The sequence below is a fragment of the Sphaeramia orbicularis genome, chromosome 19 (genome assembly GCF_902148855.1).
Source record: "Sphaeramia orbicularis chromosome 19, fSphaOr1.1, whole genome shotgun sequence".
Classification (NCBI taxonomy): Eukaryota; Metazoa; Chordata; class Actinopteri; order Kurtiformes; family Apogonidae; genus Sphaeramia; species Sphaeramia orbicularis.
This window is the reverse complement of record NC_043975.1, coordinates 43,162,014-43,181,873: the sequence shown is the minus strand read 5'-3', so window position 1 is coordinate 43,181,873 and position 19,860 is coordinate 43,162,014. Positions and strand designations below refer to the sequence as shown.

The 19,860-nt window shown below is 38.9% G+C and overlaps 1 protein-coding gene across 1 annotated transcript in view; it reads right to left on the bottom strand.

The window, feature by feature from the left end:
• Positions 1 to 6,971: 6,971 nt before the first annotated feature.
• LOC115439689 (neurotrypsin-like) overlaps positions 6,972 to 19,860 on the bottom strand; it is an 86,329-nt gene continuing 73,440 nt past the window's right edge. Inside the window, exons 9-14 of the mRNA XM_030163609.1 lie at positions 15,300 to 15,520; positions 14,582 to 14,723; positions 12,717 to 13,004; positions 9,719 to 9,841; positions 8,832 to 9,100; positions 6,972 to 7,849 (exon numbers count right to left, since the gene is read on the bottom strand). Of these exons, the coding sequence (XP_030019469.1) occupies positions 7,317 to 7,849; positions 8,832 to 9,100; positions 9,719 to 9,841; positions 12,717 to 13,004; positions 14,582 to 14,723; positions 15,300 to 15,520 (1,576 nt within the window). The 3' untranslated portion in view covers positions 6,972 to 7,316. The remainder of the gene's footprint in view (positions 7,850 to 8,831; positions 9,101 to 9,718; positions 9,842 to 12,716; positions 13,005 to 14,581; positions 14,724 to 15,299; positions 15,521 to 19,860) is intronic.

Genomic DNA, 19,860 nt, shown 5'->3' with positions numbered 1-19,860 from the left:
CCAAATTTACTCAAAATAGAGCCAAATTTACTCAATACAGAGCCAAATTTACTCAATACAGAGCCAAATTTACTCAAAATAGAGCCAAATTTACTCAATACAGAGCCAAATTTACTCAATACAGAGCCAAATTTACTCAACACAGAGCCAAATTTACTCAATATAGAGCCAAATGTACTATAAAATAGAGCCAAATTTACTCAACATAGAGCCAAATTTACTCAAAACAGAGCCAAATTGACTCAATACAGAGCCAAATTTACTCAAAATAGTGCCAAATTTACTCAACACAAAGCCAAATTTACTCAATATAGAGCCAAATTTACTCAATACAGAGCCAAATTTACTATAAAATAGTGCCAAATTTACTCAACACAAAGCCAAATTTACTCAATATAGAGCCAAATTTACTCAATACAGAGCCAAATTTACTATAAAATAGAGCCAAATTTACTCAAAATAGAGCCAAATTTACTCAATACAGAGCCAAATTTACTATAAAATAGAGGCAAATTTACTCAACATAGAGCCAAATTTACTCAATACAGAGCCAAATCTACTCAGTATAGAGCCAAATTTACTCAACATAGAGCCAAATTTACTCAATACAGAGCCAAATTTACTATAAAATAGAGCCAAATTTACTCAATACAGAGCCAAATTTACTCAAACTAGAGCCAAATTTACTCAACATAGAACAAAATGTATTCTTTTTGAGGAAAATACTTTGACTGGAAAAAATGCTCTAATTTTTCCTGTGCGTGTGTGTGGGTGGGGGGGGGCGTACGTGGACTGACTTCCTTTTGAAGTGGGCCCCCCAGGGAACATTTATTGAACGTTTATGTGACTGCAGATGACGACTCCCCCCTGGAGGTCCCCACTGGACTGAATCCAGGTATTCTCAGGTTCAACTCTGTCACTGTTCCCTGTTGTATATTTATACAGAAAAGCACAGAAGTATATGTGTTTGTGTGTTTCCATGGTAACCAGGGCGTCTGATTGAGGGGATGTTCCAAACAAAAGAACAGATGAACATGTGTCCTTGTGTCTGACTGAGAACTGCCGCTAAGCACATTAATGGGTCATTTACTGGGAAACAATAAAGGCGTTTAATCTTTGTTTAGTTTAAAATCTCCTGCTTTGAGTGTGAAACAAAAAACTCTTGGATCCCATTAAGTCCAGATTATTCTGATGTGGGGCGGTTTACACTGACCCTGGTCCAGGCTGACCCTGGTCTACACTGGCCCTGGTCCAGACTGACTCTGGTCCAGAGTGACCCTGGTCCAGACTGACCCTGGTCTACACTGGCCCTGGTCCAGAGTGACCCTGGTCCAGACTGACCTTGGTCCAGACTGATCCTGGTCCAGACTGACCCTGGTCTACACTGGCCCTGGTCCAGAGTGACCCTGGTCCAGACTGACCTTGGTCCAGACTGATCCTGGTCTACACTGACCCTGGTCCACACTGACCCTGGTCCAGACTGACCCTGGTCCAGAGTCCAGACTGACCCTGGTCTACACTGACCCTGGTCCACACTGACCCTGGTCCAGAGTGACCCTGGTCTACACTGACCCTGGTCCCGACTGACCTTGGTCTACACTGACCCTGGTCTAGACTAACCCTTGTTCAGACTGACCCTGGTCTAGACTGACCTTGGCCCAGACTGACCCTGATCCATACTGGCCCTGGTTCAGACTGACCCTGGTCCAGACTGACCCTGGTTCAGACTGACCCTCGTTCAGATTGACCCTGGTTCAGACTGACCCTGGTCCACACTGGCCCTCGTCCAAACTGACCCTGGTCCACACTGACCCTGCTCCACACTGACCCTGGTCTACACTGACCCTGGTCCATACTGACCCTGGTCCATACTGACCCTGGTTCAGACTGACCCTGGTTCAGACTGACCCTGTTTCAGACTGACCCTGGTTCAGATTGACCCTGGTTCAGGCTAACCCTGGTCTACACTGACCCTGGGCCAGACTGACCCTGGTTCAGACTGACCCTGGTCCAGAGGCTGATGAAATGATTTCCCATCATGCCTAGTGCCTACAGTAGAAGTCTGTAAGGTCCGTGTTATGACCTGGGTTCCTGTAGTCGTTCAGGTCTAGGACTGGGGTCTATGTCACCTGGACCTGATTTACCTGAAGGACCAGGTCTGATCATCAGTAGGTGTTTATTTATTTCATTTATTTATTTATTTATTTATTTATTCCAAGATGAATAACACAGGATTCATGGGACTGAAACTGTCAAAGGGTGGATTTAGGGGCATGACAGCAACCAGACTTCAACCACAGAGTCCAGACCTGAACCACAGAGTCCAGAACTGAACCGCAGAGTCCAGACCTGAACTGCAGAGTCCAGACTTGAACCACAGCATCCAGACCTGAACCAACAGAATCCAGACCTGAACCACAGAGTCCAGACCTGAACCATATTGAGGATTACCAGGATGGAGCAGACTTCACCCAGAGGTCTGACACTTCCATTATAAACAAAAGATCCAGGTCAGAAATCCAATGGGAAGTAAAAGTTCTAATATTACAAAGTCTTGTGTTGTTGTATAAATGATGCCACAGTCAGAGCTCCTGTAATCAAACCTAAGGGAAATATTATTTTTGTCTTTTACTATCACTTATTATGTATTACAGATACAGGGTTCAAAGACAGTAAATCTGTTCAATCAGTGCTGTGTCCTTTTTTTGCATTAAACTTCCCAATAATTCATGTTAATTCCTGAAAGTAAACAGACCAATCCAACACTGATGTTCTCACCAGGTATATGTTTAATACTCAATCATGATTCAGTACAGTACACAGAGGGTCAGCTGATGGGTTAAAACACAGGTAAAGCGGGCCTACACCCCCCACCCCCACCCCTTTACAGCCCAGTCCAACCACAGACATACAGTATTTGCATGAATCCTCCAGGATCTCCATGGGGGGGGGGGGGGGGGGGGGGGACGGGCATGGAGTCAGGATATGACTAGGGATGTAACGATATGAAAATTTTATATCACAGTTATTGTGACCAAAATCATCACGGTTATCATTATTATCGTGGTATTATTGAAACTGTGCTCAAAATGGTCAAAAAATACTAATACACACTGAAATAATTTAACCAAGTTGTATTTAAAAATAAATTAATTAATTAATTAAATTAAATAATAGGCACAATGTACTTTCTGTGGCAGAAACATTCAAATATTAACCCTTAGTGGTCTGAGTCTATTTTGGCCATTTTTCAGTACTTTTGATTTTGCCTTTTTATGCTATATAAACAAATGTTTACTATACCCATGTTTGGTATCTTTTTTTCAGCACAGCTTCATCCATATCATCTGTCTATTATTTTTTCACTTTAACCTACTATATCAACATAAAAGACCAGAAAACACACACAAAAAAAAATCAGATTTGAAAAATGTATAGAATTTATAGCATAAATAACACAAAGATGCTTAATGAACCTTTTCAAAGACTTTAAAAGTGAATACTGGTTCCAAATATTAAGTATATAAAATCAAAATTGTCATAAATTAAAACTATACTCAAATATTTGACATAAAAGTAGAACTTTACATAGGCGTTTTTTCCCCTAAAAGTGTAGTAATCAAACACGGTTATCATGATAATTAGAATTTAAACGGTAACACTAACCGTCTGCAATTTTACCACGGTTTATGGTTCTACCGGTAATCGTTACATCCCTAGATATGAGCGTCTGTACAGGGTTACAACAACAGGCCTCAGACACGGCAGCAGGTTTACAGGATCCATCACAACACAATGGATCACACTACGACCACAAGCACAAGTAGAGTCTATAAAAAAAACTTCACCATCAGGGACCCCACTCCCTCACCCCTACTCCAACCAGTGGCCCCTCTGACAGTAGAGCAGTGTCAACATCCTGTGGTTTGATTGGTTGAAGCAGACAACATTGAATCAACAGTTCATCTATATCTAATTCAGTCAAGAATGAATGCAACACACATACGATCTAAACTAGTACTCAGGATCCTAGACGTAATCTATTACCTGACCTATGGGTCTAATCTAAAGCCACCTGCAGAGTCAGTACAAAAAGATCATCAGGACCAATGGCTTTGAAAAGAGAGAAAAAAAAGATTTCCTGTACAATTTTAAAAGACCATACCAGTTTTTGTTTTTTTTTGTTTGTTTTTTTTTTTCTTTTTGCATGTTGAACCTCTAATAGTATTGATACATGTAAATAATGGAGGGAAAATGCACATTCTCAGATCTTCATGATCATCTTCTGCAATACCAGTAGAACCCATGACACATGACAGTGGATGGAGACACCTGTTTTTAAGTCACTTTTTCCTCAGTTTTGTCTGTTTCTGATTTAATTATCCTCAACTTTACGCTGAGATTTCATGAACATCTACACGATCAATGAATTAAATTTTGGAAAAATCATTTGGGAACTGCCACAGAAGTAGGACTGGGTCTTCATGGGTAAACATTTCTGACAAGTAACAATAAAAAACTACATTGGGATTGGTGGCGGCCAATAGTTATCAATGCATGATTTGAAAAATAATCAGCAGCAGCGTCTGCATAATTTGACTGAATGAAAAATATGCAAAAATATGCAAAATAACCGGTATGGTTGTAGGTGAAGGATCAGAGTCAAAGACAGCACAAGAGAAAAAGCCACATAACCCAGACGTTAACGGAACCATCTAAGCTGAAAGGGTTATTAACTACCTTAAGAGCTTTTCTTACACAGTTTCCAATACTTTCTCGAAGCTGAACCTGGGGCAGATTTAGGTTTATCTACATCAGGGCTGTCAAACTCATTTTAATGCACACTTACAAACCCCTCTTCCACAGCACATCTGTTTCAGGAATATTCCACCTTTATTCTAGAACAGGGCTGTCAAACTCATTTTAGTTCAGTTCCACATTCAGCCCAATTTGATCTCCAGTGGGCCGGACCAGTAAAATAATAACAGTGAAAAAAGTCAAATTATATTATGATCAGGTTTACATCTACAAAGTTTCCTTAAAAATCTGAATAACATGAACAACTTGAATTATCTTAAGAAAAATAAGTGCAATTTTAACAATATTCTGCTTCAGTTTATCAGTTTATCATTTACACATGTGCATTACAATCACACAAAACATTTAGTAACAGGCAGAATATTGGTAAAATTGCATTTACTTTTCTTAAGACATTTCCGTTTGTTCATATTTGTTCAGGTTATTCACATTTTTTGTAAAAGCATAGTTTGGTAATGTAAACATTTTCATGTAATTTAACTTTTTACACCAAAAAAAACAAAGAGAAAATTTGGGGTTTTCATTATTTTTAGGTTATTATGAAAATATTTTACTGGTTCTGATCTACTTCAAATATAACTGGACTGTATATGTGGAACCTGAATTAAAATGATTTTGACACCATTGATTGTTAATATCTTCAGTGTAATTTTTGCATTTCACAAATTCATCCCGCAGGCCAGATTGGCCCCTTTGGCGGGCCGGATTTGCCCCCGGGCAGCATGTTTGACACCTGTGATCTACATGATTGTGGATGATATTGTTAGTTTTAATACAGTACAGTACAGTAATACAGTAGAACCTCACAGTGCCAGTAGAGTTCGTTCCATGACTGAGCTCGTTTTACAAACCCTGTGGAAAAAATTTGAAATAGAAATAATCAGTTCCAGCCCCCAAAAATCCTGTCTAAGGGTTTTTAAAACAGAAAACAGCAGTTAGAAAGAAAATAACAATTCTTAAAACATAATAAAAGAGAACGCAAAAGAAAATAAACTTAGATGAGTCGATCTGTGTGAGAGGAAGATGATGGTGGAGAAGGAAGAGGAAAAGGAGGGGTCATGGTTTGGAAGGACAATCAGGTGTTCTCTGGCGATTGTGACATACTCATACTGCGGATTTCCACATTCCATTCATTCAAGACAAAAACGCTCATGAGCTGCGGCTCCTAAAGCAGGTTACTCATACTACGGTGCACCGGTTCTGTCAGGTTCTACTGTTCTACATGTTCTGGTGTGACTGAAAAGAAAGAAGACACACATTAACAAGTTCGGGTGTTAGAAAATATCAGTTCTGCAATATATCGCAATATTTCATTTCACAATACTGTATCGATATTAAAAAGTACTGTATCAATATTTTTAGGTGTTTATTCAAATGCAGATATTGTGGAGGTTCATTTTTGTTTTTTTCTCTTTTGTCTCTATCTTGTTTATTATTATTTAACATTGTTTTATTACATAATGGTTATCTGAGTCATCCTAAAAGCACTTTTTTACAGTCTAAGCGGCAGATGGGAGTTCCTCTGGAAACTATTTAGAAAATTTGAAAAATGTTGTGATATAACATTAGATCCTGTTCTAATCAAAGAAAAATGTGTTTAGTATTTGTACATATTTCTGGTGTAACTCTATCCATCCAGGAAACAATCTTAAAGAAAAAAGACACAAAAAATTGCCCTTTTAACAGTATCGTGATATATCGTGATATATTCTGTCGTGATCCTAGTATTGTGAATTATATCGTATCGCCAAATTCTTGCCAATACACACCCCTATTTGTCACCATGTTTATGGAATGACTTCCCGTGTCATCTCACAAAATAATCTTAAAAATGTTTTTTTAAAAATTGCCTTTTTAACAGTATCAGGATATATCGTGATATATCATATTGTGATCCTAGTACTGTGATTTATATCATATCACCAAATTCTTGCCAATACACGTCCCTATTTGTCACCATGTTTCTGGAATGTCTTCCCGTGTCATCTCATGAAATATTCTTTAAAAAAATTGCATTTTTAACAGTATCATGATATATTGTGATATATCGTATCGTGATCCTAGTATTGTGATTTGTATCCTATCGCCAGATTCTTGCCAATACACAGCCCTAATAACATGTGAACTTCAGCATAGATTTTTTTTTGTGTGTGTGTCTGACCACCTTTAAAATTTCACCCGAAGTACTGTAGGTTTCACCTTAAATACATGCCATGCTGATTTTTTGGAGTTTTTCAGGTGGGTGAAAAAACCCTGATCAGCGTCTGCCAGATTCTGGGTCTGCCTGTAAAAAAAGCACCACAAAGCACCATGCATTGGGTCGTCCACGTCGGCCCACACACCTGCATCTGCCTGACGACACTTCACAACACTGAGTTCACACTGACACTGAAGCTGGGTCCTCCTCCTGCTCCTGGTCCTCCTCCTCCTCCTGCTCCTCCTCCTGCTCCTCAGGCGGTCACATGGCACAGATGGTACAGCCAATCACACGGAGTCGATCAGACCACGATTTGTACGTGTTTGTCGGGATTCTCTGTGTTGAAACTGTGAAAGTGTGCGCTCTTCGCCTGTGTGTTAGTGTGTGGATGATGCACGTGTGTGTGTTTCTGTCCAACGGTGCCGATCTCGTTATCGTGTTGATGGTCATGTGTGTGTTTGTCACGGATGTGTGACGGCTCCTCCTCGTGTCCGTGCCGTAGTTCTGTGTCGAGCTCATCCCGCCTCCTGTCGTGCGTGTGTGTGACCTCGTTGATCCAGCTCCTGAAGCGGTTGACACGTATGTACAGCGCAGGAGAGGCGGGGTCAGTGCAGCCGTAACCGCCGGCGACCACACCTGTGAGCACCCACCGACCCGCGTCCCCCTGGCACACCAGCCCAGCTCCAGAGTTGCCCTGACAGTCGTCGCTGTGGAGACGGCTGGTGTCGGGGGGACTGCCGGCGCACAGCGTTCCGTGGCTGGAGAAGCTGTCACCGTAGTGCTTCTTACATTGCCATGGCAACATCAAAGGCACCCAGGATGCAAGTATGGAATCTAGGAGACAGGAAGGACACAATTATTTAAAAAGGTAACACTCGTCTAACTTCTGGTCTACAATTGAAAAATATATATCATATCTAAAAGTAATGAAAAAATAACTATAACATCTCAAAATGTAATGACATATTTTGAACATGACATTCGTAATTTAAAATTTGTTGTAAATTTTATAATTTAATTTGGAAAATTTCATATTCACAAAAATGAATATACCAAAACACACTCAAATTTTAAAATCTTCCTGATGGAATTTAAAAAATATATTAAATCTTTAGAATTTATCTTTAACAAAAAAAGCACTAGCACCCTGGCAATTTATAAAGAATTCTGTAAAACAAACTGAACTCCCTGATGTATTTATTTATTTATCTTTCTTGGATATGTTTTTTTTTTTTTTTTAATATATACTATAATTTGTCTATTCTACTTTGTGTCTTTAAATCTATACATTTTTTTCTTAAATTTATTTGTTCAAATACCTTTCCTTTTTGACATCTTGATGTTTGTTTGTTCAAAATTTATGTCTTGTATACCTAAATATTTTCAACAAGGCTGAGAAAAAAAAATTATTTAAAAAGGTTCTGAACCCCTTATCAACTGAATTTATATTTATAAGTATAGAGCTGAGACAATTAATTGATTAATTGACTCAAATCGATTAACAAAATTATTCGATTACAGTATTCAATTACTTCCTGAATCAAAGCTTTGTTTTCTTAATTTTGCTGCTGTTAAACATTGGTTCCACTGTTGTGTTTCACACGGACGCTTATTGTGATGCACATGAGGCCAGGATCAACACAAACAACAGAAGAAAAAAGAGGCCAAAAAGACAGAACATGCCTATATGTCTAAATCAGCTAAGAACACTTAGATATAGAGGACATTTCATTTGGGGGGGTCATATAAAAAGTAGCTCTGGATCTGTATGGGTTAAATATCTGACTCATACTTTTTAGAGATGAGGGGCTTGTACCTGGACCACTCCAGCCTGTGGTAACCGTGACAACACAAGCGGACAGACGACTCCCATCTGATGCTGTGTCTGGAGTAGGAAGGCACGCCGCATTAGTGTTGGGGTCAAAGGTCATACAGTGGCCCTTGGAGCTGGGAAGCCTTATCAAAGCCAGGTCATGACCTCCGCTCTGACCCTTGAACTTCCTGTGAACCACCACCTGTTCAGGGACCAGGGTTCTCTCCGAAGACCCGACCCGGACCAGGAGCTCCGAGGGGTCACTGCCAAACCTGGATACAAGAGGAAAGAGTGATGGAGGATGGAGGAGGAAGAGGAGGAAGGAGAGGAGGACAGGAAGAGGAGGAGGAGGAGGAGGAAGGAGGATGGAGGAAGGAGGAAGGAGGAGGAGGACGGAGAGGAGGAGGAGGAGGAAGGAGTAGTAGTAGTACTTGTACCTGCTGATGCAGTGTGCAGAGGTCAGGGCCCAGCAGGGGCGGATCACAGTTCCACTACAGACTGGACTGGACCAGCAGCAGTAGTAGTAGTAGTAGTAGTAGTAGTAGTAGTAGTAGTAGTAGTAGTAGTAGTAGTAGTAGTAGTGGTAGTAGCAGTAGTAGTAGTCGTAGCAGTAGTAGTAGTAGCAGTAGTAGTAGTCGTAGCAGTAGTAGTTCTAGTAGTAGCAGAAGTAGTAGCAGTAGCAGCAGCAGTAGTAGCAGTAGTAGCGGTATATATTAGTATATAGTAGTGGTAGTATATATTAGTAGTAGTAGTAGTAGTAGTAGTAGTAGTTCTAGTAGTAGCAGTAGCAGCAGCAGTAGTAGTAGTAGCAGTAGTAGTAGCAGTAGTAGCGGTATATATTAGTATATAGTAGTGGTAGTATATATTAGTAGTAGTAGTAGTACTTGTACCTGCTGATGCAGTGTGCAGAGGTCAGGGCCCAGCAGGGGCTGATCACAGTTCCACTACAGACTGGACCAGTGTTGTGTTGGTGGGATCGAAGCCACACTGAAACTTGCCACGGCCACGAGGTTCTGATAAAGAACAGGACAGGACAGATGGACAGGACAGTCAGAGCTCACATCTGCATCATACACATTTACTGAGTCAGCTTGAACCTGCAGGAGTCTGACTGAGTTTGAACCGTTTTTCCAATCCTTCTGGTGTTTGATGTGTTTTTAAATCTGACTGTGGGATTTAGTGTCATGACTTCTGTTCCATAGTCTACATTTTCTCCGTTGACAGTTATATTAGCCTGTATGTTTTTGTTTGTTGGTTAAATACATGGATGCCGTTTTCCCCACATTTACAGTTAGACATGACTGACTAAACCATTTTGACTCTTCCTCTATTGTAACTAATAACTTGTCAGTCATTTGTTTTGGGTCCACCCCATGGACATGGATGACAGTGTCATCTGCATACATCTGCATTTTTATATCATTATAGATTAGGGATGTAACGATTACCTGTATAACGATAAACGGCGGTAAAATTGCAGGCGGTTAGTATTACTGTTTAAATTCTAATTATCATGACTAGCGGCATTGCACCCATGGTGCCATTGTACGATAGCATGAGAGGCTAAACCGCCCTCCTGTGGTGCAACTGCGGCATTGTAGCTGTGGTACCATTGTACGATAGCATGAGAGGCTAAAATCGCCCAGAATACCTCACAAACATTTGAATATGGACATAAAATTGTGCCTAGTAGATAGTCGGGTAATGTTTCTATTCATTTGGTGAGATTGGTGGCGATTGGGCCTGTGAAGGCTGACAAAAACCCATACAAACACCCTCCTGTGCTGCAACATCAATCTGACAGTGGACACTGGACACAGAGCGTACATTATAGTAGGATGACCGTGTTTGATTACTGCACTTTTAAGAAGAAAATGCATATGTAAAGATCTGCTTTTATGTGAAATATTTGAGTATAGTTTTAACTTATTACAATTTTAATTTATATACCTAATATTTGGAACCAATATTCCCTTTTAAAATCTTTGAAAAGGTTCATTAAGCATCTTTGTGTTATTTATGCAATAAATTATATACATTTTTCAAATCGGATTTTATATTTTTTTGTGTTTTTTGTCCTTTTATGTTGATATAGTAGGTTAAAGTGAAAAAAAATAAAAGGCAGATGATATAGATGAAGTTAAAAGATCCCAAACATGGGTATAGTAAACATTTGTTTATGTAGTTTATAAAGGCAAAATCCAAAGTACTGAAAAAATAGGCTCAGACCACTAAGGGTTAATATTTGAACGTTTCTGCCAACAGAAGGTACATTGTGCCAATTATTTTATTTATTTATTTATTTATTTAAATACAACTTGGTTAAATTATTTCACTGTGTGTATAAGTACTTTTTGAACATTTTGAGCACAATTTCAACAACACCTTGATAATAATGATAACCGTGATATGAAATTTTCATATCATTACATCCCTTTAATAGATTATAGATTATTATTATTATTATAGATTAATGTTATGATCAGTGGTGATAAATGACTACAGAAATGTTAAATAGAGAACTTCCTTTGTGAACTGCCACAGAAGTAGCACCAGGTCTGTATGTCTTTATGGGCTAATCTTTCAGTTTATTATAAATATATAATACTACTGTGTTGACCTGTGTGGATCCACAGATTCCACATATGGTCATTTTTATGCTGTTGTGTATTCGTTCGTGCTGTACCACATTTGTCCAGTGGTCACCGTCAAAGCGTTCTGGACATAGTAACGTGATTATAAGGATATTATATTAAAAATTACTAATATCTGACAAAATATTGGTCCGATCAACTGACTGTTTTCACTAGTCTGTTCACTGAGCAAAAATACAGAAGGATGACAAAGTCAGCTGTGTATGGAGTTAGTGTGAATCCACAGACACACACACACACGCACACAAAGGCCACTTGGCTTTTATAATACAGATTATCACGTTTGGACATATGGAGGAGGAGGAGGATAAAATGGTGAAAGTGAAAAGTGACTAAAGCTGTCAACAAATGAAGTAAAAAGGATTTACCTGTGAGATGTAATGGGTTAGAAGTAAGACGTGTGTGGGAAGGCATAACATCGGACCACCACATTCTACCACCAGTACGTAGGGGTGTTAGAAAATATCGGTTCTGCACTATATCACGGTATTTCATTTCACAATACTGTATCAATATTAAAAAGTACTGTATCAATATTTTTAGGTATTTATTCAAATGCAGATATTGTGGAGGTTCATTTTTACCTCCGCCAGGAGGTACTGTGATCGCTTTTCTTTGTGTGTTTGCGTGCGTGTTTGTTTGTTTGCGTGTTTGTTTGTTAGCAAGATAACTCAAAAAGTTATGGACGGATTTTCGTGAAATTTTCAGGAAATGTTGATACTGGCACAAGGAAGAAACGATTAAATTTTGGTGGTGATCAGGGGTGGGGGGGACAATGGGGGCCCACTGATCTGCCTTGGCGAAGGTCTGCGCTCTCCGAGTGCTTTTCTTGTTTTTTTGTTTTTCTTTTTTTATATTTTATATATTATTATTTAACACTCTTTTATTAAATAATGTTAGTTCCTTTGTTAGGATTGAACTAAAATAATGGTCTAATGTTAGTTGTGAACTAATAGAATATGAACATTTGAACAGGATCTTAAACTGCAATGTCTGTAAAACAGAATTTCAGTTTGAACACAGGAACAATTTGTGATACAGCATTAGATCCTGTTGGGATCAAATAAAAATGTGTTTAGTATTTGTGCAGATTTCTGGTGTAATTCCATTATTTCAGAAAAATAATCATTAAAAAAAATATATCGTATCGTGATCCTTGTATTGTGATTTGTATTGAATCAGCAGATTCTTACCGATACACAGCCCTACCAGTAAGAGTCTTGCACATTCTCACCTGAGTGTGCTGTCCTCTCCTCGGTTCTTCCTCCTCTTCTTCTCCTCCTCTTCTTCCTCCATCTTCCTCAAACCACAGCTCAGCTCCTCAGGCTTTGCCCGTGAAGCTGATTCCAGATTTGCCACATCACACCTCACCCCGGCGTCCTCTTGGTGTCTGCAGCCCTGGATTCTCTGGCCCAGAGACGGACACTCGCCCAAGAACTCCTCCTTCCCTGTGCACCTGACCCGGTCCAGATGGACGGGTCCTTTACCTGGGCCGAACCCTCCAGCTGCCAGCGCTCTGCCGCTGAAGACACAGAAAATACGAGGTTTTATCTGACACACATGCACTCATGTCAACCAAAATACTGAACATCAGTGAACAAAAATAATAGACATAGAAAGGATATAAGATTTACATCAAAACAAGATTTCAATGCAAAGAATATATAAAACAAATAAATAAATAGACAAAAATAAAATAAATATGCATATTAAGGCAATTAAACTAACTTAAATCAACTAGAGTCGATAAAATGAAAAAACAATCAGATGGACATAAATTAACAAAATAATAAAAACATAATTTTTAAAAATCAATCAAATGTATAAATTAATGAAACAAATGAAACATTTCAACAAATCAGTTTATAAAATGAAAAAAAAACCTATAAATTCACAAATATCGACAAAATAATTAACCCTTTCATGCATAGGTCACTACAGTGGACAGTTCTTCTCCAGCTGTTCTCTCGTATATTAATGGGTTTTGATGTTTAAGTTCCATATCAGCCAACACAGTGAACACTTACGCACCATCCCATACATTGACATTCATACCATTACTGTAACTTTGCTGTTCTTGATAAACCTGATCTGCAGTAACATGTTTAAGTGTAAATCAATTGTTATTTGTTAGACAAGAAGGGTTTTTTTTGCATATTATCTCCATGAAGTGAGTAATTACTAGCATTAGAATATGTTAAAATGTGAGAAGACATCAGATTAGCATCATTAAAAATGCTTTTATTTCATTGTTTTCATATCACTTTCTGACATTAGGTTTTAAACACGTTTCTTTACTTCAAAAATTAAATGGATGGATCTTTTTGTAACTCCATAGACAAAAAAAACTCGATTGCATCGTTTTTTTCATGCCTAAGGAGGAATAAAAATACTGAAGAAAAAAATCTTAACTAAGGTTCTCACAACTCATGCATGAAAGGGTTAAGAAAAAAATTAATGAAAAAAATCTACAAAAAACAAAAAAATGAATCAAGAGCATGAACAAGATCAGCAAAATAGGTAAATGAATACAGAAAATCAAATAAAAGTAAAGAAGATTAAGAGATTAATCAAGTCCATGAACAATAAAATGAGCAAAATATCATCAAAACTAAAATAATCTCCTGATCTGAATCTTTCGGTCATTTCCTCATGTCTTTCAGGGGACATTCACTTTTTTGCAAATTTTCTAAATATTCAGTTTACGTTAGTGACACATTTGGATGAAAAGATTATTTTAACCCTTTAAAGTCTGAACCATTAAATCATTGACAGATCATTTCAGGAGTTCTAGCATTCCTTTAGTAGCACATGTGTATTCATATTTCATTCTGAAGCCCTTTCACAGTTCACTTTTCTGAACACTGTGATCTTTGTATTTTATTTTGTTTTCTAATACAATCTCTTTGGCACCAAGTGTTCTGCTGCTAAACTGATTTTCATTGTTCCTGTGACAGTGACAATAAAGATCTATTCTATTCTATTCTATTCTATTCTATTCTATTCTATTCTATTCTATTCTATTCTATTCTATTCTATTCTATTCTATTCCTATGGACAGGGCTAGTGTAAACCATGCATCATCCTCATATATTTAACCTGTGTCCCAGCTGTCTGCAGACCACCACTGCGTTCAGGTCGTTCCAGCCCGAGTCACAGATACTCCCCCAGTCACCATGGAGATAAACTTCAACGCGACCCTCCTTCCGACTGCTGCCACCCACGAGACGCACCAGGGGACCTGAAAAAAACAAAAACAAAAACAGACTTATTTATGTTCATATGTGAGCATCTGTGTGTTCACTACAGCAGTTTAACAGACAGAAGCAGAGGTCCATGTCATCTGCAGGAGGTTCAGGACCAGGGGGGGTCAACAGGAGGTTCAGGACCTGTGGGGGGTCTACAGGAGGTTCAGGACCTGTTGGGGATCTGCAGGAGGTTCAGGACCTCTGGGGGATCTGCAGGAGGTTCAGGACCTCTGGGGGGTCTGCAGGAGGTTCAGGACCTCTGGGGGGTCTGCAGGAGGTTCAGGACCTGTGGGGGGTCTACAGGAGGTTCAGGACCTGTGGGTGTCTACAGGGGTTCAGGACCTGTGGGGGGTTTACAGGAGGTTCAGGACCTCTGGGGGGTTTACAGGAGGTTCAGGACCTCTGGGGGGTCTACAGGAGGTTCAGGACCTCTGGGGGGTCCACAGGAGGTTTTGTGAAAGGAAATATTGCGAAATATTGCAGAACTGATATTGTCTTACACCCCTAGAAGCAATTATTTTATAAATGTGAGAAAAGAATTCACAGATATGTTGTTCCGTCCGTCTCACCTGTCGAAGGTGCAATGACCGGCACCTCATTGGTCCGTTGGCTGGACGTTCCTCTGCAGCGAACGCCTACGTCCTCGCTGTGAGAGCAGTCTGTCCTCCCCCAGATCCCGTGTCGACAGTCCAACAGGGACGGCTCTGACCCCTCGCAGCGTACGTCATCCAATAAGATCAGCCCAACGCCTTCGCCAAACGTTCCGTCTACCACCACTTCAGCATGACCCCTGCAGGTGGACAAGGGGGAGGAGCCATGTGAGTAAGGTGCACGCCTACTCAACAGGTCAGAGGTCATCAAACATCATCTTCGTCATCATCAGTCCGACACACACACACACACGCACACACACACACGCACACACACACACACACACACACACACACACACCAGTACAACCAGAGAAGATAACAGTGAAAATGTAAACTGAACAGTAAACAGTGATATTCAGAGATTTCATGTTTTTCATGTTTTTCTTTTCATTTATAGCAGGGGTGTCAAACATGCGTCCCGGGCAGGGCCAGATTAACACTTCATTGTACCCTGGGCAACAATATTCAAGGGTCCCATCATCACAACCCCAGGATCCCTATAATCTGGCAAACTACAGAATAAATTCCAGGAATATATGTAAATATACCCCATACTTCAATATCTAACTATCATCAAATGCATTTTGATGTACAAATGTGTAAATGCTCGTAGAACTACAAGTGCACCACTATAGCCTCTTGTCAAGGCCACTCACTTGCTTATGATGATATGAAAACAAAACACATTAGCATCAGTATAATCTAAAATTGATCCACTACATTAGAAAGAGAGGGAAGTGTCCTCCATTTTCACAAAAAATAAATAAGAAACCATTTCCAAAGTATCCAGTATTTATTTAAGAACACTTTTTGCCAACACAAATGTGTTGAATCGTCAGAAAAAGCCCACAGACAAAACACAAACATAATCTGATAGAATCAGATATGAATTTTAAACAGAAATCCCCTTGTCACCTCAGAATTCAACAAGAGAGTTAAAGTAAGTACAATGTAAACATCTTGAAATCTGCTTTCTCTGAACAATAAACATATCTCAACATTTTCATGGAGCCACCACAAGGAAAAAATAAATATAATGCAGTATAATCTGCTAAAATAAACGTTTTGGTCCCAGTTTAACTTTCAAACAGAAAACATATCACAATTCAAGGCATGTCAAGGCAAGGGTTAAACATTTTAACACTAAATACTACATATACTAAAAACTATAAACCAGTGGCGATTTCTCATAGACTGCAAGGGAAGCCCGGCTTCCCCTAAAATTACGAAAATTAAATGGTTAAATATGTACGGTTGTGTTGACATTTCATTGACTACAAATATGTTAGAACACGTTCATCTCCCAGACGAGTTTGTTCAGAATCAGCTTTATCACAAATCAACGGACGCGATGTTGTTCACTTCTCCTCCATTCCCGTGTCTGTGTTTTCTCATCCATCTCTGCTCAGTGCATTTGTCCGTAGACTGTGGGCGTCTCTGGGCTTCAATGGGACTGAGTGGAACAGTTTTTTTCATTGCCTGAAAACTGGACGGTAATTGGATAAATGCCATGATGTTGTCCCACCCCCGGACGCCGGGCGTCTCTGGGGGTGAATGGAGCTGTGGGCGGAGCTCGGCCGGGCTGGGCGCCAGAATCCCACATGCTGATTGGAGGATCAGTCGAAAGGCTGAATCCAGTTTGATAGACAGCTGTTTTCAGATCTCCTCCTTCACTGACACAGTTCAGTTTAATACCGTCACACATTCTGCAGTGAAATCAAGAGAGAAACCACTACAAAATTACTCGTTCATTTCTTGCACTGTAAATAAAACACACTCATTGTACTTCCTTGTTTCAGTTTAACATAATTTCAGCGTTTTCTTGTTTCAGTTCCATAATTTAATCATTTCTTGTTCGAGTTTAATATCGTTTTGTAGATAGTTAAATCAGTCAGACTGTCGGCTAGGTTGCAGTGAAAGGAACTTCTCTTGTTTAAAAAGGCTGAAGTCTGACACCTGCAACACAATGGGCCAAGGCAATCTGAGCAGACCAGCTCTGCTGGACATTCAGAGGACACTGGTCCAGTCCCTGGAAAAGACGCCGACTTGGTACGATAAGGTCACTGAGCATTTTCTTAAAAAGGAACGGAGGGCCGAATGTATGTTTAAATAACTTGACAATTTTTAAAATTTTCTTTTTTATGTAAGCTGACAATGAGCTTCCCTTGTCTGAAAGACAAGCAGCCGCCACTGCTATAAACATCTGGAAAACCTTATACTATAATACTTATCTGACCAATACAAAATTACGCATATGCAATTCACGTATGTCGCATAGTTCTTGACGTCTCACATCCGGCTCAGTGCACGCATGTTGATTTGCGTCACCGCTGATTCGCTTTTTGGACTGACCAATGAGGAGAGGGTCTCAGCTCACGGTCACAGACAGCAGGAGCAGGGTTTCTGTGCAGTGCAATGGCTCCGGGCAGCGGACAGTTTCATTTATAAGCAAAAGATAACCAGATATTTTCGTTATACCCGAGCTACCCAGGGCCCTTCAGAGGTCGCGGGCCCCTGGGCAATTGCCCAGTTGCCCATATGGTTAATATGGGTTCCAATCTGGTTCCAATCTGGTTCCAGTCTGGTTCCAATCTGGCCCCTGGGATGAGTTTACAAAGTGCAAAATGTCCACAGTCAAGGCTATGGAACTCATTTTAGTTCAGGTTCCACATACAGACCAATATGATCTACAGTCAAATAATAACAGCAGAAAAACCGACAAAAAAGAATGACTCCATATTTTCTTTTGGGTTTGATGTGAAAAAAAATATTACATTATGCCTATAAATAATGACAACTTCAAATTTTTGTCTTTGTTTTAGTGCAAAAAATAACATTAAATAATGAAAATATTTACATTTACAAACTATCCTGTAACAATAAAATGTGAATAACCTGAACAAATATGAACAACTTGAATTGTCTTATGAAAAACAAGTGCAATTTTAACATTTTAACAATATTATGCCTCGGTTTATCAGTTTATCATTTACACATGTGCATTACAATCGCATAAAACATTTAGTAACAGGCAGAATATTGGTCAAATTGCTTTTACTTTTCTTAAGACATTTCCGTTTGTTCATATTTGTTCAGGTTATTCACATTTTTTTGTAAAAGTATAGTTTGGTAATTTTCATGTAATTTTACCTTTTTTACACCAAAAAACAAAGAGAAAATTTGGGGTTGTCATTATTTATAGGTTATTATGATAATATTTTACTGTTTCTGACCCACTTCAAATCTAATTGGACTGTATGTGTCTGTATATGGAACCTAAATTAAAATGATTTTGACACCATTGATTGTTAATATCTTCAGTGTAATTTTTGCATTTCACAAATTCATCCTGTGGGTTGGATTGGCCCCTTTGGTGGGCCGGATTTGGCCCCCGGGCCGCATGTTTGACACATGTGCTGTGTAAGATTATGTGTCAGCAGGTAGTTTATCAGTTCATGTGTGTCATTTACATCATCTGTCCACTAGAGGGCACTAATGTACTTCAGTGTCAACCCTTCTATCTCCTCAGCTGCCTAATTAAGTAAAGGGCTCATTAATAATAATAATAATAATAATAATAATAATAATAATAATAATAATAATAATAATAATAATAAATTAAAAAAAAAAACTAGGTTGTTAAAAGACTGATATATGATTAGAAGTATAAAAAATCCTTAGTTTTAAGTCTTTAATTGACATGTTCTGACCAGAGCTCTGCATTTCAGAAAGTGTTTAATTATGTAATGTTTAGTGTTTATTTCTGTGGGAGAATTTCACAGATTCGTCCAGTTCTGGTCCTACCTACACCATCAAAGCCTCTACACCAGGGGTGTCAAACATGCATCCTGGGGGCCAAATGTGGCCCGCCTAAGGTTCCAATACGGCCCCTGGGATGAATTTACAAAGTGTAAAAATTCCACAGTCAAGGCTGTGGAACTCATTTTAGTTCTGGTTCCACATACAGACCAATATGATCTACAGTCAAATAATAACAGCCGAATAACCGACAAAAAAGAATGACTCCAGATTTTCTTCTCAGTTTGATGTAAAAAAAAAAACCAAAACAACCTAATATTACATTATGTCTATAAATAATGACAACTTCAAATTTTTTACTTTGTTTTAGTGCAAAAAATAACATTAAATAATGAAAATATTTACATTTACAAACTATCCTGTAACAATAAAATGTGAATAATCTGAACAAATATGAACAACCTGAAATGTCTAAAGAAAATTAAGCACAATTTCAACAATTTTCTGCCTGTTACTCAGTGTTTAGTGTCTTTGTAGATCTGATCCATAACGCACATGTAGAAATGATAAGTTGAGGCAGAATATCGTTAAAATTGCACTGATTTTTCTTAAGAAATGTCAGTTTTTTCAGGTTATTCACATCTTTTTTGTTTGGATAGTTTATAAAAGTAAGTATTTTCATAATTTAATGGAGCGTTTTTGCACTAAAACACAAACA